We start from the raw sequence: 17,529 nt of genomic DNA on the forward strand, positions 1-17,529 counted from the left end.
TTGACCCTGGTCTCACAGACCACACCTGCCGCCGCCGCCACCGAACCGTTGCTCGCACTGCAACCTGTGGGCACCACACTCCACACCCTGTTGCTTTACGACGACGCCTTGGTATCCCCGAAGACGCCGCTCAACGCCGAAATCGACGCCACTGCCTCCACTGTGGTTCGAGGGCACCGCTTGTAAAGTTACACGACGCACCGCCCTCATCCCGCACCGCAACCTTGGCCTACCAACGCCAGCGCAATCGACTCCAGTTCGTCAGCCGACGACAGCACTTCAGCAACGACGACGCTGCTTGCACCGTGACCTGTCAGCACCGCATCACTTTGCAGTGCGACCCTGCTCTCACCAACGACGCCATCTGACGCCGCTACCGAGCCGCTGCTCGCACCGAGACCTGAGGGCACCGCACGCCGCACCTGACGCCTGCGTTCCTGACTTCAACCGCGAGGAGTTCGATCTGCAACGGGTGTGACTTCAATGGCCTGACGACTCCTGCACCGACCCCCGGAACCAACGTCTGCAGACGCCTTGCTTTCGGAAGCTCAGCGAGAGGTTGCCGACACCCTGTATTCCTAAAGGTACTGTTTTGCGGGTCTTCCCGACATCATAGCTGGCCTGCGACGACATGGTCAGCCAGAACTGTTTGGATTTGTTTGTTCATGACGCCGTGATAGCCCCGGAAGGAGCGATCGACATCACTGTTTTTCAAGGTAATTTTGATAACTGAATATTTCTAAGTACTGTTTTGTGGATTTTTATCTTTTTTGGTCTTATCTTGAGTATATAAAAATATTGGATATTTTTCTAAACTGGTGTGGTGTCCTTTTGTAGTGCTTACACTGTATTACTGTTGGTTATGTGCAAATGCTATACACACTGCCTCTAAGATAAGCCTGACTGCTCGTGCCAAGCCACCACGGGGGTGAGCAGGGGTTATTTTAGGAGTGTAACTCCCTTATCCTTACTTGAAGGAAGGATCCCTACTTGGACAAGGTGCAAACCATTGCCAACTAGAGACCCCATTTCTAACATGCTGCTTGGGTTGTTGCTGCCAGCTTTGTTATTCAGTTTGTTGGCTGGTCCGTGGCATGTTTCCTTGGCCTTGTTGCAGCTGGGACATTTGTTGTCCTTGGCCAAATGTACCTCTTCCTGTGGGTTTGTCTGTTGGCAGTGTCTGGTGCATCTAGTGCTGATTTAAGGCATGTATTTGCTATGTTTCTGCCCTCTTGGACAAAAGATTTTGCTCTTTTCTTGTCCTCTTCAGGGAGTTTGTTGATGAGCTTCTCTATGTCGTCCCACTGCTGGTGGCTGTATCTGTTCAAGAGGGCATTTGAATTTTCAATGCTCCACTGTGTCGCAGCTTTCTTCTCCATCTTTCTTACCACCATATCCAGACTCTTGCTCTCCTTTTCTGGTGGTGGTCCAGTGTTAGATGGTCCATTACCTTTTCTCCTGGCTGACGATGATGGAGTCATGTACCGTGCTCCCTTGAATATATTTAGGGTCCTTGGAGGAGGCTTTGTATTTTTCCTCGACCCTTGGCGTTACCCCTTTACTTGGGGCTGGTTCTTTAAAGGCTTCCTTGCCCTGGTCAAAAATGCTTGGTAGCATTGGTAAATATTGCGTCCCCTTGGTGGCTGGGGCTAGTGTTTCTAGAAGGAAACATGTGTCTCCATTTTCCTCCTTGAGGGGGACCCCGAAAGAGTCTGCTGCCCTTTAAACTAGTCAACTGTAAAAGGCGATATCATTTGATTGAGATGCCTTCGAAGGATAGCAGCATATCTCTTCTTCTGGACTTTCGGTGTCGAGGACGTTCCAGATGTCCTCGAAATTTTTAGAGGCTTTTTCCTCTTCAGGGGCATCTGTACATTCCTCAAGGTCTTCTTCGCGAGATTCGGGAGTTGGGGGTGCTTAGAGGATATCCTCCTCTTCCCCTTCGGCATCTTCTGCTTCTTAGGCGTCTACGTTTTCGGATTCGGTGAATGATGTTTTTGGAATCCGGTAATCTTTTAGCGATGCGTCAAACTCTCTTTTTTGGAGAAGCGCCACCATTCTGGACTTGAGCTTTTCCTTTTCTTTTCGAGTGATCTCTCAGCTCTGGTGAACGGAGATTTTCTCCTTTTGGGTGCGCCGGTCTCTTGTTTTAGGGCGTTGCGCCTACCTTCAAAGTTTTGTCCTTGACCCTCGGGTTTGGTGTCTTCTGTGATTTTCCCTCCTCAGTGACCCTTGGCAGGGTTCCGTGGGGATCCTATGATCGCAGCTGACCCTCGATCGTCTTTTTCTTCGGCGTCGGGGCAGCTTTAGGTAGCACCTTGTTTTCGTGGCCCTTTGGTTCTGACGGATGTGTATGGTGCCTTACCTTCTCCGTATTCTTCCCCGTGTTGCTCGCCTTCTTGTGGGCGTGTGTTTTTTCGGAAGCCCCCTCCAGGATTTCGACATCCGACCCTTCGTGCGTCGATTCTGCTGGTACTCCCTGGTTTTCGTCATCACTGGAGAAAACCCAGGTCCTTAAGGGAAGTTTTCTTCGAGGTCTGAGACATTGTGGTATAGTGGGCCTCTCTCTGTTTTCGGCAGGTCTCGAGTGTCTTCAGCTGTAACGCCACGCAGGCCTCACAGTCCTTTTCGTCATGGTCCTTGGACAGGCAGAGGTTGCACATGTTGTTTTGATTCTGTTGCGCAAACTTGTGGTGGCTCTCGGGGCAGAATTTGAAGGGGGTATTTTCCATGGCCCCTACCTCGCCATTTGTCGACCTAAGAGGTCGTCTGTTGCCGATACCGGAGTACTGTTCTTATCTCCGGTCGCGGTGTCGATGATCGTTGAAGTTCACTGGAACATTTTGGTTTTTTTTTCTCTTTTATTCGGGGTATCCTGAAAAATCTTCGTAGCTTCCAGTCGTGCTTCCAGTCCCAACGGCAGAAAAAAGAATATGAAGATGGCAAACACGCACAACAACCTCCAGGGCGACGTCTGACATCACACAAGGGATGTACCTGGCACCAAATGGTGGTCGACAACATCCAAAACAAGAAAGAAAAAAAAAACAAGAACAATTCCGGACCCAACCACTAGATAGCGGAATAATGCACAGCATGTGAATTCAGAAAAGGATTCATGCTGCAAAACTGTTAGTTATGAATTCAGTCGAGTTAAATTACTGTTTGGACGAGGAGGAGGTTATTGTGTGCCTTTGGGCAGATTACTGGGTCACTTAGTACATTACTCCCATGACTTCTAAAACCAAGCAATGTAAGGAACCATGGGTGGTTTGATCATGCGTGTTTTCAAGCCTCCAAACGTTTGAGAACTGCCTTGCACAGCTCCCTAGGGATTATTCGACTATTAAGCATTTGTGTAAGAATTACAACCAGACATCAGCAGCTAGAAAAAGGGTGTTACAAAAGGAGACCCGAGTCAAATTTGGCACAGGCTGCTGAGACTAAGGATATGACATTACACTGGAGAACAGTAAATGTCCCTTTTTTTAAAAATAGTGAATAATTTCCAGAACTTACTTCCTTTGTCCCTTATGAAGCATGGGTTACCCACTTCTCGGCCAGTTTTGATTCTAATAAGGATCATCTGCTGGCAGTGGGCAAAAGTGAATTGTGCAAACATCATATCCCCTTGTATTTCACAACAGAGTGCAGGGGGAAGGCTCCAGGAACAGAGAGGGTACAAGTTGATGCGTTTAAAGTGTTGGGGGAATTATGGGACCCAATCCTTACTCAGGTACTTAATGGGGCCTCCGAGGGTACGATTTCCTCTTCTTGGGCTGTATCAATTATAGTACTCATCTTTAAGAAGCGGATAAATCCAACCCTAAATGTTACTGTTCGATTTCCCTCTTGGACTCCTCAGCCAAACTGATGGGAAAGGTTCTTTTATAGAGATTTTAGGAATAAATCTATCCTGTAGGAGGTACAAATTGGGTTCAGGAGAGGCCTGGGGACAGTGGACAAGTTTGTCCTACTTACTGGGAAGTATGCCAAGGCACCAGGGTCTCTATCTGTGTTTTGCTGACATACACTGTGCATTTGACTTAGCAGACCACTCGATTCTTTGGTCTACTCTGATTTCACTTGGTGACTCTAAGGACATAGTCAGTTTCCTTTCACAACTGTGTGAGCAAAGGTGCATTGATTATAAAAGTGGTAAACAAGAAGGCCAGCATGAACACTAACCAGAAAAGGTGTTGCAGACAGATGGTGGGAGAAATGGAGCATTAAAGGAAAGAGTGATTTAAAAACCATGCTAGTAAGGAGGAAATGTAGAAATGGGGGAGCGAAAGGGGCCGAAAATTGGCCAAGGTCATAGGGAGAGGAAAGTATGTGAAATAGGGGAGACAGATCAGGTTAAAATGAGTAGGGTAGAGAGAAAGAGAAGGCATGGATGATAGGCAGGAGAAAAAAGATGTATCCACAATATTAAAAAAAGAAATCCAAGAATGTCATTAGATCTTGAAAACACTTCCTTCACATCAGCGTTTGAATACCTGCAGGTGGATTAGGCTTCGGATACATATGGACACCCCTATGCTGGTGATATGAGTGCGATCCAAGCAGAGATCTTCCAGGTCTGTTAAATTCTGGAGATGGGGTAGACCAGCATCAGTCAGTGGGGTGTTGCACAGAGACAGCTTCTTCAATCTGTAAAGTACAAACCACCAGACAGTCAGTGTTACTGAAACAAAACAAGGTTGCCAGGATATTCCACGAACTATCTCTTCAGAAATGCCAGTCTCCTGATATCTCCAGAAAGATATCTATCTTGCGAGTCTGTGGATAACCGCACAGAAGATTCCATTGACTGTGAAAAACCTTGCTAAATACCCATTGGGAAAGTTGTTTCTGCCACAGTATTAGGCAACACCTATATTAGTGAAAACTTGGTTGAAGCTACTCAAATTGCACCATGGTAACCAAAGCAGACCCAGTGTTTAAATTATTAATTTTTACAAACAACCGAGGCATTTAACTTACCTTTTTGTAGCAAACAAAATGCTCAGGTTTGGCACTGGACATTTGCCCGTTAGCAATGGTTAAGGGTTTCTAGAACAATTCTGCAGCTGCAAACCCATAATGAAATTAAAATTACCCTTTCACAGGGGATCTCCAGATCAATATAATGGAGCGCTAACTACGCCGCATTTAAAGAAGTCTTGTACAGTTCTATAAACCCTGTTCAGTACCGCCCTACACGCGTCAGAGAAATTCAGATAATGATAATGGAATGTCACAAAGTCTTGGGGTTCAATCTACAAAGCCAGATCCTTTGATTCTAGCCTAAATATGTAGGTTTCGGTCTGGATCCAGTTTTATCTTTAGGAAACTGAGAAGTCTGGTGGATAGAACATTCTTTCTAGTGCCACATGTAGTGACATCGCTAAATTGCTATTTCACGGTTTCTGGTTCAAGAATAGGGTTTCCAGGGACTGTCTCCATAGTGAGTCTAGAGTCAGTCTCCAGTAAGATTCCAGGTACTGTCTTACATGAGATTCCAGCAAAGCTCCCCACCCCCAGAGATTCCAGGGACAGTCTCATAAGAGATTTCAGGATTAGTCTAGCTGGAAATTTAAAGGACAATCTATACAGAGCTTCTAAGGTCAATCCCACCAAACATTCTAGAGACCTTTTCTGTCGACATTCCAGGGATCTATGGCTACATGCATCAAAATGTAAATTGCGAATACCTAATTGTGACTTCCTTAAAATCACAATTAGGTACTCACAATTTACAATGCATGAAACTCAAAGAGTTTCAGATTGCGATTCCTACGGGGTTGCAAATAGCTCTACCTCATTAATATTAATAAGGTTGTTCACAATTTGCGACCCCCTAGGAATCGCACAAATCACGGGGATTGTGGCCTGCTTAGGTCAGCAGACCACCATGTCTGTGATTTCTTTTAAATAAAGCAGTTTTTTTTGTAAAGCAGCCCGTTTCCCTTAAAGGAAAACGAGATGCTTTACAAAAAGTTAAATGAAAATTTTCTTTTCATTTTTTAAGACCAGGCAGTGGTCAGTGGGACCACTGCCTGCTCTTAAAAAATGCTTTTACAACCAATCACAAAGGGAAAGGGGCCCCTTGGGGACCCCTTCACATTTGCAAATGGATTACCACCTACTTGAAGTAGGTGGTAATATGCAAATGTTTTGCGACCGCATTCACATTACCCCTTGTATGCCCATGACGAGCTGGACTCGTCATGGAGCACACTCGCGCTGTGCCCATGACGAGTCCAGCTCGTCATGAGCCATTCCCTAGGGAATCCCTCTGGTGCGGGCACCAGAGGGATTCCCTTTAAACCAAAATAGCCTCGGGAGCTGGGGAAGAGCTTCCCCATCTCTCGAGGCCCCCCCCCCCTTTCACTGTAATGACGATCGCCGCGCACGTCGTGCCGACGTCATTACAGTGAAAGTGAAACTGAAATGAGCCAAGAGGCTCATTTCAGGTTTCACTTTGTACGTGCTCAGGGGGCTATCTCAGCCCCCTGAGCATGTAGAAAGACGGAAAAAACGAAGTGCGCCTCAACAGGCAAGGGTCCTAAACGTAGTGCGCCTCACTACGTTTTGGGCCCTTACCTGTCGCGGGTACTTGGGCCTCCCACACAAGTGAGGCACCGTTTTTATCGGGAGACCCGGGGGAACGCTGGGTGGTAGGAAATTTGTGTCAGCCCGGCGATGCCACAACTTTCCCACACAAAAATGTGTGAAAAAGGTGATTTTTTCAGCTAAATTTGAGGTTTGCAGGGCATTCTGGGTAAGGAAACGTTGGGGGATCCACGCAAGCCCTACCTCCCTGGAATCCCCCGGGTGTCTAGTTTTCAGAAATGTGTGGGTTTGGTAGGTTCCCCTAGGTGGCCGCCGAGCACCGGGCCAAAAACCCAGGTGACCCCCCTTGCAAAACCAGGTCGTTTTGAGGTAGGCAATTTTCATGTTGCCTCAATATGTTTTGGGCCCTTGCCTGTCGCGGGTACTTGGGCCTCCCACACGAGTGAGGCACCGTTTTTATCGGGAGACCCGGGGGAACGCTGGGTGGTAGGAAATTTGTGTCAGCCGGGTGATGCCACAACTTTCCCACACAAAAATGTGTGAAAAAGGTGATTTTTTCAGCTAAATTTGAGGTTTGCAGGGCATTCTGGGTAAGGAAACGTTGGGGGATCTACGCAAGCCATACCTCCCTGTAATCCCCCGGGTGTTAAGTTTTCAGATATGTGTCGGTTTGGTAGGTTTCCCTAGGTGCCGGCAGAGCCAGGGTTCAAAAACTACAGCTAGGCACTTTGCCAAAAAAGGTTCATTTTTCACTGCGAAATTGAGGTGTGTCCACGATGCGTTTTGCGCCTAGTTTCTTGTCGCGGGCACTAGGCCGACCCACACAAGTAAGGTTCCATTTTTATCGGAAGACTATGGGGAACACGGGGTGGGTGGAAATTTGTGGATCCACGCAGATTCCAGAACTTTCCACCACAGAAAAGTGGGGAAAATGTGGGTTTTTTGCCATTTTTTTAGGTTTGCAAGGGATTCTGGGTAGCAGAACCTGGTGGGAGGCAGTCAAGTAACCCCATCCTGGATTCCCCTGGGTGTCTAGTTTTCAAAAATGTATAGGTTTGCTAGGTTTCCCTAGGTGCCGGCAGAGCTATGGTTCAAAAACTACAGCTAGGCACTTTGCCAAAAAAGGGTCATTTTTCGCTGTGAAATTGAGGTGTGTCCACGTTACGTTTTGCGCCGTTTCCTGTTGCGGGCACTAGGCCGACCCAAACAAGTGAGGTACCATTTTTCTCGGAAGACGTTGGGGAATGCGGGGTGGGTGGAAATTTGTGGATCCACGCAGATTCCAGAACTTTCCACCAGAGAAATGTGGGGAAAATGTGTTTTTTTTGGCACTTTTTTAGGTTTGCAAGGGATTCTGGGTAACAGAACCTGGTGGGAGGCAGTCAAGTCACCCCATCCTGGATTCCCCTGGGTGTCTAGTTTTCAAAAATGTATAGGTTTGCTAGGTTTCCCTCGGTGCCGGCAGAGCTATGGTTCAAAAACTACAGCAAGGCACTTTGCCTAAAAAGGGTAATTTTTTGCTACAAAATTGAGGTGTGTCCACGTTACGTTTTGCGCCGTTTCCTGTCGCGGGTACTAGGCTGACCCACACAAGTGAGGTACCATTTTTCTCGGAAGACTTTGGGGAACGCGGGGTGGGTGGAAATTTGTGGATCCACGCAGATTCCAGAACTTTCCACCAGAGAAATGTGGGGAAAATGCGTTTTTTTTGGCAATTTTTTAGGTTTGCAAGGGATTCTGGGTAACAGAACCTGGTGGGAGACAGTCAAGTCACCCCATCCTGGATTCCCCTGGGTGTCCAGTTTTCAAAAATTTATAGGTTTGCTAGGTTTCGCTAGGTGCCGGCAGAGCTATGGTTCAAAAACTACAACTAGGCACTTTGCCAAAAAAGGGTCATTTTTCACAGCGAAATTGAGGTGTGTCCACGTTGCGTTTTGCGCCGTTTCCTGTCACGGGCACTAGGCTGACCCACACAAGTGAGGTACCATTTTTCTCGGAAGACTCTGGGGAACGCGGGGTGGGTGGAAATTTGTGGATACACGCAGATTCCAGAACTTTCCACCAGAGAAATGTGGGGAAAAGTGTTTTTTGGGCAATTTTTTACGTTTGCAAGGGATTCTGGGTAACAGACCATGGTGGGAGGCAGTCAAGTCACCCCATCCTGGATTCCCCTGGGTGTCTAGTTCTCAAAAATGCATAGGTTTGCTAGGTTTCCCTAGGTGCCGGCAGAGCTAGGGTTAAAAAACTACAGCTAGGCACTTTGCTAAAAAAGGGCAATTTTGCATTGTGAAAATGTGGTGTGTTCACGTTGGGTTTTGAGCCATTTCCTGTCGTGGGCACTATGCCTACCCCTACAAGTGAGGTACCATTTTTATCGGGAGACTCAGGGTAATTCAGGTTTGTAAAGGAACTGTTATTACCTATTGACTTTCGATGCATTTCTGCCTTCCAAATGAAAGACATTGTGTAAAAAAGAAGTCATTCTAAAAAATGACTGATAATTCTCATGCTAGTATGAGTATTCCCAATTTCGGAAATGTGCAAATATCTACTGTTTCTAAACTCTATATTTTTTTCCCATTTCAGAAATACATAGGTGTCTTTTATACCGATTTTTCCATGTACACATTTTTACAGAATAATTACTATATACCCGGTACATATTAAAAAACCATTGCAAGTTGCTGCTCAGTTTTTGGCTCTGGGTTCGTCGGGTTCTTGGTGAACCTACAAGTCCTATATATCCCCACAACCAGAAATGTCCAGCGGATGTAACGGTATATTGCTTTCAAAGAGCTGTCAAAATTAGAAGAAGTTACAGATGAAAATGTTGACACAAAAGGCGCTTTTTTTCAACAAATTTTCAATTTATCCTATATTTAACTGTTAGTTTCTATAAAGAAACCTTGATGGATCTACACAAATGACCCCTTGCTCAATTCAGAATTTTGTCTACTTCTCCAAAATGTATAGCTTTCCAGGATCCATTTTTGCTTTTGTACCCATTTCTACCATTAACTGGAAGGAGGTCGAAAGCACAAAAAATAGCAAAAATAGGCTATGTCCCAGAAAAATGCCAAAACTGTGTAAAAAATGTTGGGTTTCTGACAAAAGTCTGATATCCCCTAAAAGCTGGGAAAATGGTGATTTCAGCCCCACAAACCCTTTTTTGATAACACTTGCAGGGAAAACCCCAGATGCTTTCATTTGCAGCCCGTTTTTCCCATTTTCCCAAAAAAAAAGAAAAATGTTTGCTGTATTTTGGCTCATTTCTGTGACCCTCCAGGGGAATCCACAAACCCTGAGTACCCTCAGAATCCCCATGATGTTGGAAGAAAAGGACGCAAATTTGGCGTCGATACCTTATGTGGTCAAAAAGTTACAGGGGCCACAGCACACACTACCCCAAATAGCCAAAAAAGGGCGTGGCACAGGAGGGGGAAAAGGCCTGGCAGCGAAGGGGTTAACAAAACATTCATGCATACAGTTAGGAATTTTTATTTGGAAGGGTCGCCCTAAACACGTCCCTTCCAAATACCGAATTGCAAACCGATTTTGCAATTCGGTAACAGGTTACAGAATCGCAAATTGAGGTTTGCTGCATCTGGAAAGCATTTTTTGCGAATCGGCCTGTTTGCGAAGGCAAAAATGCTTGAGGCATGTGCCCCAAAGTTACAGGAGATTATTGGGACAGTCTCCTCAACAATTTCTGAATAAATGTTACAGGAAATTTCAGTATCTATGTCGCCAAAGATTTCACCAGCACTCTCCACAGAGATCTAACCAACAATATCTCAAAGATTCCAAGGACTAAAAGGACAAAGCAATGAATGGAATAGTATCCCTAGATATTTTAGCATACCATGAATCTTCACACAGAGTTTGGGGCTAGTCATCACGTGGGCTGCAGGAAAAATCTAATTAGTAATTCAGGGAAAAGCCTCCCCAGGACACCAGAGAAGCCTTCCCAGAGAATGTCATTCCAGAGTTGTCAGGGACACCCTCACATGTAATTTGTGGGATCTTTATCGAGGACCTGAAAAATTATATTGACATTACCTCCAGACCTATTTATAGGGAGAACTTCCCAGAGATCCCAGGGGGGTCTCCAAATTCCAAATGAGATTCCAAGGATAGTCTACAGAAGGATTTCAGTGAACGCTTTCCCAGAGATTTCGGGGACACTCTACTCAGAGAGTCCATCGACAGTGCTCATAGATTCAAGGGACCGCCTCCCCAAAAACTCCAGAAGTAGATTTTCCAGATATAATTAAAGAGCAATCTCTCCAGATACTCCAGGAAAATGACTATAAGAGGCACCTGCCCAGAGAAAGAGTTTCCAAGCTCAGTCTACCCAGGTACTAAAGGGACAGTCTCCCAAGAGATTATTTAGCCATTTTAGGAACATTAATTTTAAATTATCTAGGAGCATTCTCATCCGGGATTGCAGGAAAAGCCTTCCCAGGACTCTAGAAATAGCCTGTCAATCCCCAGATTCTTTGTCAGGGCACGTAGGCGAGGATTAGGCATTTCTTTCTTCTTTAATCTCAATAGCAGCCATTTTAAAGAATAAAAACCATCAACAAAGGACTTCATTTCCCATGAAACCTAGGGAAAAAAATGAAGTTCCAACAATATATGGACAGTGAAACCAGAATGTAGAATCATGAATCCATCCATATTAGATGGTTTTGGAACCCAAATGTCAGTACCGAAAGGGCCAGGCTACCTTTGAGCAGCCATGATACAACCCTCTGTTTTAGAAGTACTGGACTGGTTTAAATAATTGTTGTGTGTCTACAAATGCACTATATTTTTCAATCTTTATAGGTTTGAAAAAAAAAAAAGCAGCACACTCAGTTTAAAGACATTGCACTATTTATGAATGCACTTTCATCGTTTTTTTGTTCCATTAGAGTGATACATTTGATTTATGTTAAAGATAAGTGTTTTTTCTTTTGATGACTTCTCAAAAATGCAATAATTGCATTTAATGAATTGTGTTATGAAAGCATAGGTCGAGTTTATTGAATAACTTGTCCTTAGTAAAATGTATTGAACCAAATCAACCACCTCTGTTACAGTTTTTTGCACTTTGTCAGAGGCCCATGATCGTTGATGTTAAGGGCCCAACCATGCAGGGTTTCAAAATAAGTTATCAGACATCACGAGGATAATAAGGCGTCCTGCACCCTGATTCCGCCTGATGTCCTCTCTAGTTGAGCGCAGCGAGCTATCATATTCATCGGCAACACCAACTGCACCATTTCTACTTAAAGGCACAGGTTGCTGCTCATTAAACTAGATCCTAAGCTAGGAGAGCTAGCCACATCAGAGGCAGGTCAGGAGGCTCAAGGCGTGCTTTTTCGCGATCCCTTCGTCAAGGAGCAAAGCAAAATGATCTCTACCTTTAATTAGCTAGATAAGGCCCAATCCACTATAAGCACATTTTCAATGCACATGTTTTCTCCGGGGCCGGCCATGGTAGGGGGCGCTATGCTGGCCATTCCTTTAAGTCTGCCTCCGGAATAGGCCAATCTTTCAGAGAGGACAGTGGCAGGACTCGTCATGCTTTGGAGGATTCTATCCTACCAGGGGCCGATCCAGCCACAGAGGACAACGCAACGGCTCCAGAGGTGGCAGAGCCCCCATTGACCACGGTGAGTTCTTTAATTGTCTCATGCTATCGCTTGGGGGGTAGGTTGAGCAGTTCCTGCCGATGCCTGGGTGCTGTAGAGAGTGCAGAGGTTTCATGTGGAGTTCTATGGACCCCCCACCCAGGTAGCCCCTCCCTGTACAGTCCACTTCTCAGGAAGGGAATCCTCCCTCATCCAGCAGGAGGTGCAAGAGCTGTTGTCCAAAGGGGCTATTTGCCTTTCCTCCCCAAACCCCTCTGGGTTTTTAAGCAATCTGTTCTTAGTGCAGAAACCAAACTGGGGTCAGAAGCCGGTGATAAACCTCTGGGAGTTCAACAAGTAGTTGGTGTACCTCCACTTCAAGATGGAGGGTATCCATCTGTTTCGCGACCTACTTCGTCCCAACGACTGGAAGGCCCGACTGGACCTCAAGGACGAGTACCTTATGGTCCCGATTTTTCTGCCACACTGCCAGTTTCTACAGTTCCAATGGCAGGGCCAAACCGACAAGTTAACCTTACTTCCTTTCGGCATGTCGTCAGCACCGTGGTGCTTCACCAAGGTCCTGCACCTGGTGGTGGAGCACCTCAGAGCTCAGGGTATTCAGATGATTGTGTATCTGGGTGACATGTTCATGAATCAATTCCCTCAGGCTTTGTCTGGACAACTGCAATCCGCAGTGGAACTCCTTCAGTCCCTGGGATTCTTAATCAACCAGGCAAAGTCCAGTCTGGCACCCTCCCGATCAATCACTTTACTTGGGTTTGTGATCAACTCAGTGGAGGCCACTTTGAGTATGCCTTCCAGGAAGATAGCAAAAATCCAACATGAGGTGCGGAAGATGTTACGGAATCCTCGGACCTCACTGCACAATATCACCAGAGTGGTCGGCCTTGATTCAGGCCATCTTCCCGGGCCCACTTCATTTACGGGCCCTGCGGAGACTCAAGGCGTCCCATCTATGGCGGGGACTAACAGACGCCCAACAGGAGTCTTTGTCCAACGAGGCCAGGGACAAGCTCCATTGGTGAGTCTCCCACATGGAGGCGTGGACAGGGCATGCCATATTCAGCTCCCAACTAGACCTCCTGATCAAATCGGATGCCAATGGGTCGGGCTGGGGAGCCCGTTGTGGAGAGATCACTACCGGCGGCGGGTGGTCAGTCGAGGAACAATCTCTCCACACCAACTTCCAGTAATTGATGGCGAGGTCCTTTGTGGTCTTGTGTTGGACCAGGGACAGAGGGCAGTTGTGTGTCCTGCTCAAGATGAACAATGTAGCAGAAGTCTGTTACATCAATCACCTGGGAGGCATGCAGTCCAAGGCCTCAACAGATCTTGCCAAGAACTTCTGGGAGTACTGCCTGGAGCATCAGGTCTTGGTAACGGCAGAGTATCTCCCAGGGTCAGCCAATCAGGTAGCGGACTGGTACTCCCGTCATCTGCGGTATTCGAGTCTCTGGAGATTGTTTCCTCGAATGTTTCACGCTCTTTTGCCGCTTTGGGGCCCCTTCTCGATCGACCTTTTTGACTCGAGTCTTAAACAGCAGCTTCCCTGGTACTTCAGTTGGAGGCCAAATACAGGAGCAGTGGCCACGGATGCTTTCCAAAAGATTGGGCAAAGGAGAAGGATTCATTTTTTCCCCCCTTTGCTATGATCATGAGGTTGATGACTCGGGTGCGACAGCAACAGGCGGACTTGGTGGTGATCACCCCGTCATGGAGATCGTAAGCGTGGTTTCCAGTTCTGATGGACCTTTCCTGGTCTTCTCCAATCCATGTACACCCATCGCCTCATCTAAGCATCCTCCAGTGATGAGCGACTTCCTCCCTCTCATGGCGTGGAGGATTACCGGTCTTGATGGAAAGTACCGGGTCTTTTGAGAAGCGCTGCGGACCTCCTCTCCAGGGCCTGGGTGGACGGTACGGTTAAGCTGTACCGATCGACCTGGTCTAGTTGGATGGGTTGGTGTCTGTGACAAAGTCTGTATCCCGTGGGGCAGACATTGTCCACATCCTGAACTTCATAGCCTCTTTAGCTTCGGAGGGAATGGCGTATGGGTCAGCCATCTTGGCAGGCGATGCAAGTGTGGTAAACCTCCCAGTTGGGTAACATCCACATGCCCAGAAATTGCTGCGCAGTATCTAGGTCTCCCTTCCACCGGAACCAAGGTACTCTGTCCTTTGGGATGTCAATAAGGTCTTGAATTTACTGTCAGGAAGGCTGAGCAATAAGTATCTCTCTCGTAAGCAACTATCGGCCAAGTTGCCATGTTGTTGTGTTTGATATCTTGCAGACGAGTGTCAGATGTCAGGGCCCTGGACATTTCGGGAAACTTTTTCAGTCCGGATGGGGTCCCCTTCCATGTCTCTCGTAGTATCAAATGCCAGTCTCGGGTAATTTCTCACACGGCCTTTCCAGGGGTGCCCAAATTTTGCGTTGTGCGGTGCATTGAGGCTAATGAGGCCATGACAGCAGAGCTGAGGTCCCATGGAGAACGGCAACTGCTGATTGCTTTGAGGAAACCCTTTAAGGCAGTCTCATCGCAGACCATAGCGAGATGGGTCCAGTGGGTGATGATGGAGGCCAGAATCGAAACCAAGATTTTTGGTGCACACTCAGCAAGGGGCACAATGGCATCCAGAGCCTTTGTGTTAGGTGCTCGCTTGAAGGACATCTTGAATGCAGCAGACTGGTTGTCAGAATCAACCTTAAAAAGGTTTGATTTCAAACCAGTGTCCTCCATTGTGGCTCTCATGGTGAACAAGCTTAAAACTAGCCTAATCCTCGCCTCTGTGTCCTGACATAGAATGAAAAATGTCCTAGCTTTCGTAACGGAAGGTTCAATTCTTTCAAGGATACTGAGGCGACATACGGTGGGAAACACTGCTGACGTAACAAGAGCACTACAACGGTATATTATACCATACAATATTTGCTTGAACTGTAAAATAATGTCATGGAAATCCCGCATTTCAAACTGAATATTAAAAAAAGGATAAGGAGGCAAGGATTAGCCCCCCTTATGAATGAACCATGACCTACCCGAGTAATTGGAGCTGTGTCTGGGTGTAAGCAAAGATTTTTCCTGATTCCTTCAACGACTGTTGATCAATGTTAGCTTAATGCTGGAGGCTGCTGAGTTTTCCCAGTGTTTCATTGATCCTCTGTTCATAGGTTCGGAGTCTTCTAAACAGGAATGACGACCTTCCCCTGTAGGCTTGGTCGCAGGAAGAAAGAGGAAATCCAACGAGGGCCAGTTAATGAAGTGAGAGTCTCCTGATCGGATGGACATTGTATTGTTAGGTTTGTCCGGAGGTTTCATGGGAAATTAAGTCTTTTGCTAATGGTTGTTGTTCTTTGAAATGGCTGCTGTTGAGATTAAAGAAGAAAGAAATGCCTAATCCTCGCCTCCGTGTCCTTAATAGAATTGAAACTTTCCGTTACAAAAGCTAGGCCATTTTTCATTCCACTCGATTAGAAGGTCAAGATTATGTGTTTAGTAAATAATTATATAATACCCATCGAGAGGCATGCATGTTTTAGAATAACAAAATTTCAAGACACTCAATTACTATATTTCTCACAACAATTATTAACACAGTTATTAGTATCACTAATAGGATGAAATTGCGTGGGAAAGGTAATTATCAAAAATCATATTCCCTAATATCACAAAGTGATGAAATCTAAAAAATATGAAAGAAATAGTAACAACAGTTAAGAACTAAAAACCAGTTAGGAGAGTGGAAACATTTTTTGCTGTATTTGCACAGTAAGGCTGTGCTGCAAATCTACAATGCAATCAATATTTAATTATGCACTGCCCTTAATGAATTTCAACCCGCATGTTTATAACATGTTTCAAATCAGATGTTAACTGCCCAACATTCTCGCAATAGCAAGTGATATTAGTACACGTGTTCCACTTTAACACAAATGTTCTCATTGTGAAGAGATACATTCAGAGGTCAATCTAATACTTCTACCATAAGCACATTGGTAACTTCAACTATGACACATTTGGTGATTATAGGAGTCAATCCAACTTGTTAAGTGCAGAAAAACAGGACATTTTAGGTAGAATTGCTGCAAGTGTATGATCATGCTTCAAATTCTCTGAAAATAAAATTAGATTTTTAACTATAACTTGCCTCTCTAACGTGCTTTGTTCTCACAAAAGATTTGATTTGCAATGTTATAACTGTTCTTGCAAATTCTGTTATATATAAGATAGTATAAGTGAGATAATATAAAACAGTAGCAGCAGGGCATGGAGAAGGCACGAATTATAGTTAATGTAGTGTGGCTATTGAGTTGAATACACTGTGTATGGAAGTGCACGAGTTATAATAATTTGAAGGATTTGTGTAAATTATAAATTGAAGGTTTAAGTTTAGAAATAAACATTTTTGTGCCGTTCAAGTTGTGTTTGTTGATATGTTTGGTTTGTAGATAAACTATAATTAAATAAAGTTATATTAAATTAAAGGTGGCGTGTAAATTAGAAGTGTAAGGTAAACTATAACTTAAGAATTTGCGTGGGCGTGGCTTAGCTGCGAGAGAAAATGGTGGCGCCGTAGCAGAGCTCCACTAGTCGAGGGACATAAAACCCATAATCCGTCCTAAATCCGTCCCCCAAACCAAGCAGTGTTGCGTATGAAGTATCGGGAAGAACCCTAGGAAAGTGAAAAGCCGGCTCGTGGGAGAAAGCGAGGCTTGAAAGCCGAAAGTCCGTCACTATGTTAGGAAGGAAAACGGAGTGGCCTGACGGTGTACAGCAGTGGGAAACAGGAAGCTGATACATGAAGGCAGCACACCAGAAAGAACACCAGCCAGCGGCATAACCCCGGGGGCCTCTCCTTATCCCCCCCCTCCTTGACGGCACAAAGACCTCCACGGTCCAGCATAGTGAGCGGTGGCCGCACACGCGTGCTGCATCAGGGGCAAAGGCATGGGGGCAAGAGGAGATACAAGCGGGAATCAGGACATGCAGAGGAGGTGAACACGCTGGGACACAAACAACGGGTGCTATTAGCAACAAAGTGATTTGCGAGTGTGAGAGACTGAGGGAGGTTATATCAAAGGAGCCCATCCTGGGTGCCTTGCAGCTGTGGAACCGGGTTGTGATAAGTGACTACTAATAAATTAAGCCCCACCCGGTGTGGAGACAGTGTTCCCAGGTGAGAGCTATAGTGTGGCTACATATCAAGTGGGACCAGGAATATGCCTGCATATTGGTGCTGAGGCAGAAAGTGCCCACCGGCAAGGGAAGGACTGCAACAAGTAAGCTATAGGAAAGAGAGAGACGACGCATGGCGGTGCTCCCCTGAG

The 17,529-nt window shown here is 45.9% G+C and overlaps 1 protein-coding gene across 1 annotated transcript in view; it reads right to left on the reverse strand.

Moving 5' to 3' along the window:
- LOC146789944 (uncharacterized) overlaps positions 1 to 17,529 on the reverse strand; it is a 1,358,907-nt gene that overhangs the window by 46,170 nt on the left and 1,295,208 nt on the right. The window contains exon 15 of the mRNA XM_085628244.1: positions 4,500 to 4,653. Coding sequence (XP_085484370.1) covers positions 4,500 to 4,653 — 154 coding nt within the window. The remainder of the gene's footprint in view (positions 1 to 4,499; positions 4,654 to 17,529) is intronic.

The sequence above is a fragment of the Triturus cristatus genome, chromosome 10, assembly GCF_964204655.1.
Source record: "Triturus cristatus chromosome 10, aTriCri1.1, whole genome shotgun sequence".
Lineage (NCBI taxonomy): Eukaryota > Metazoa > Chordata > Amphibia > Caudata > Salamandridae > Triturus > Triturus cristatus.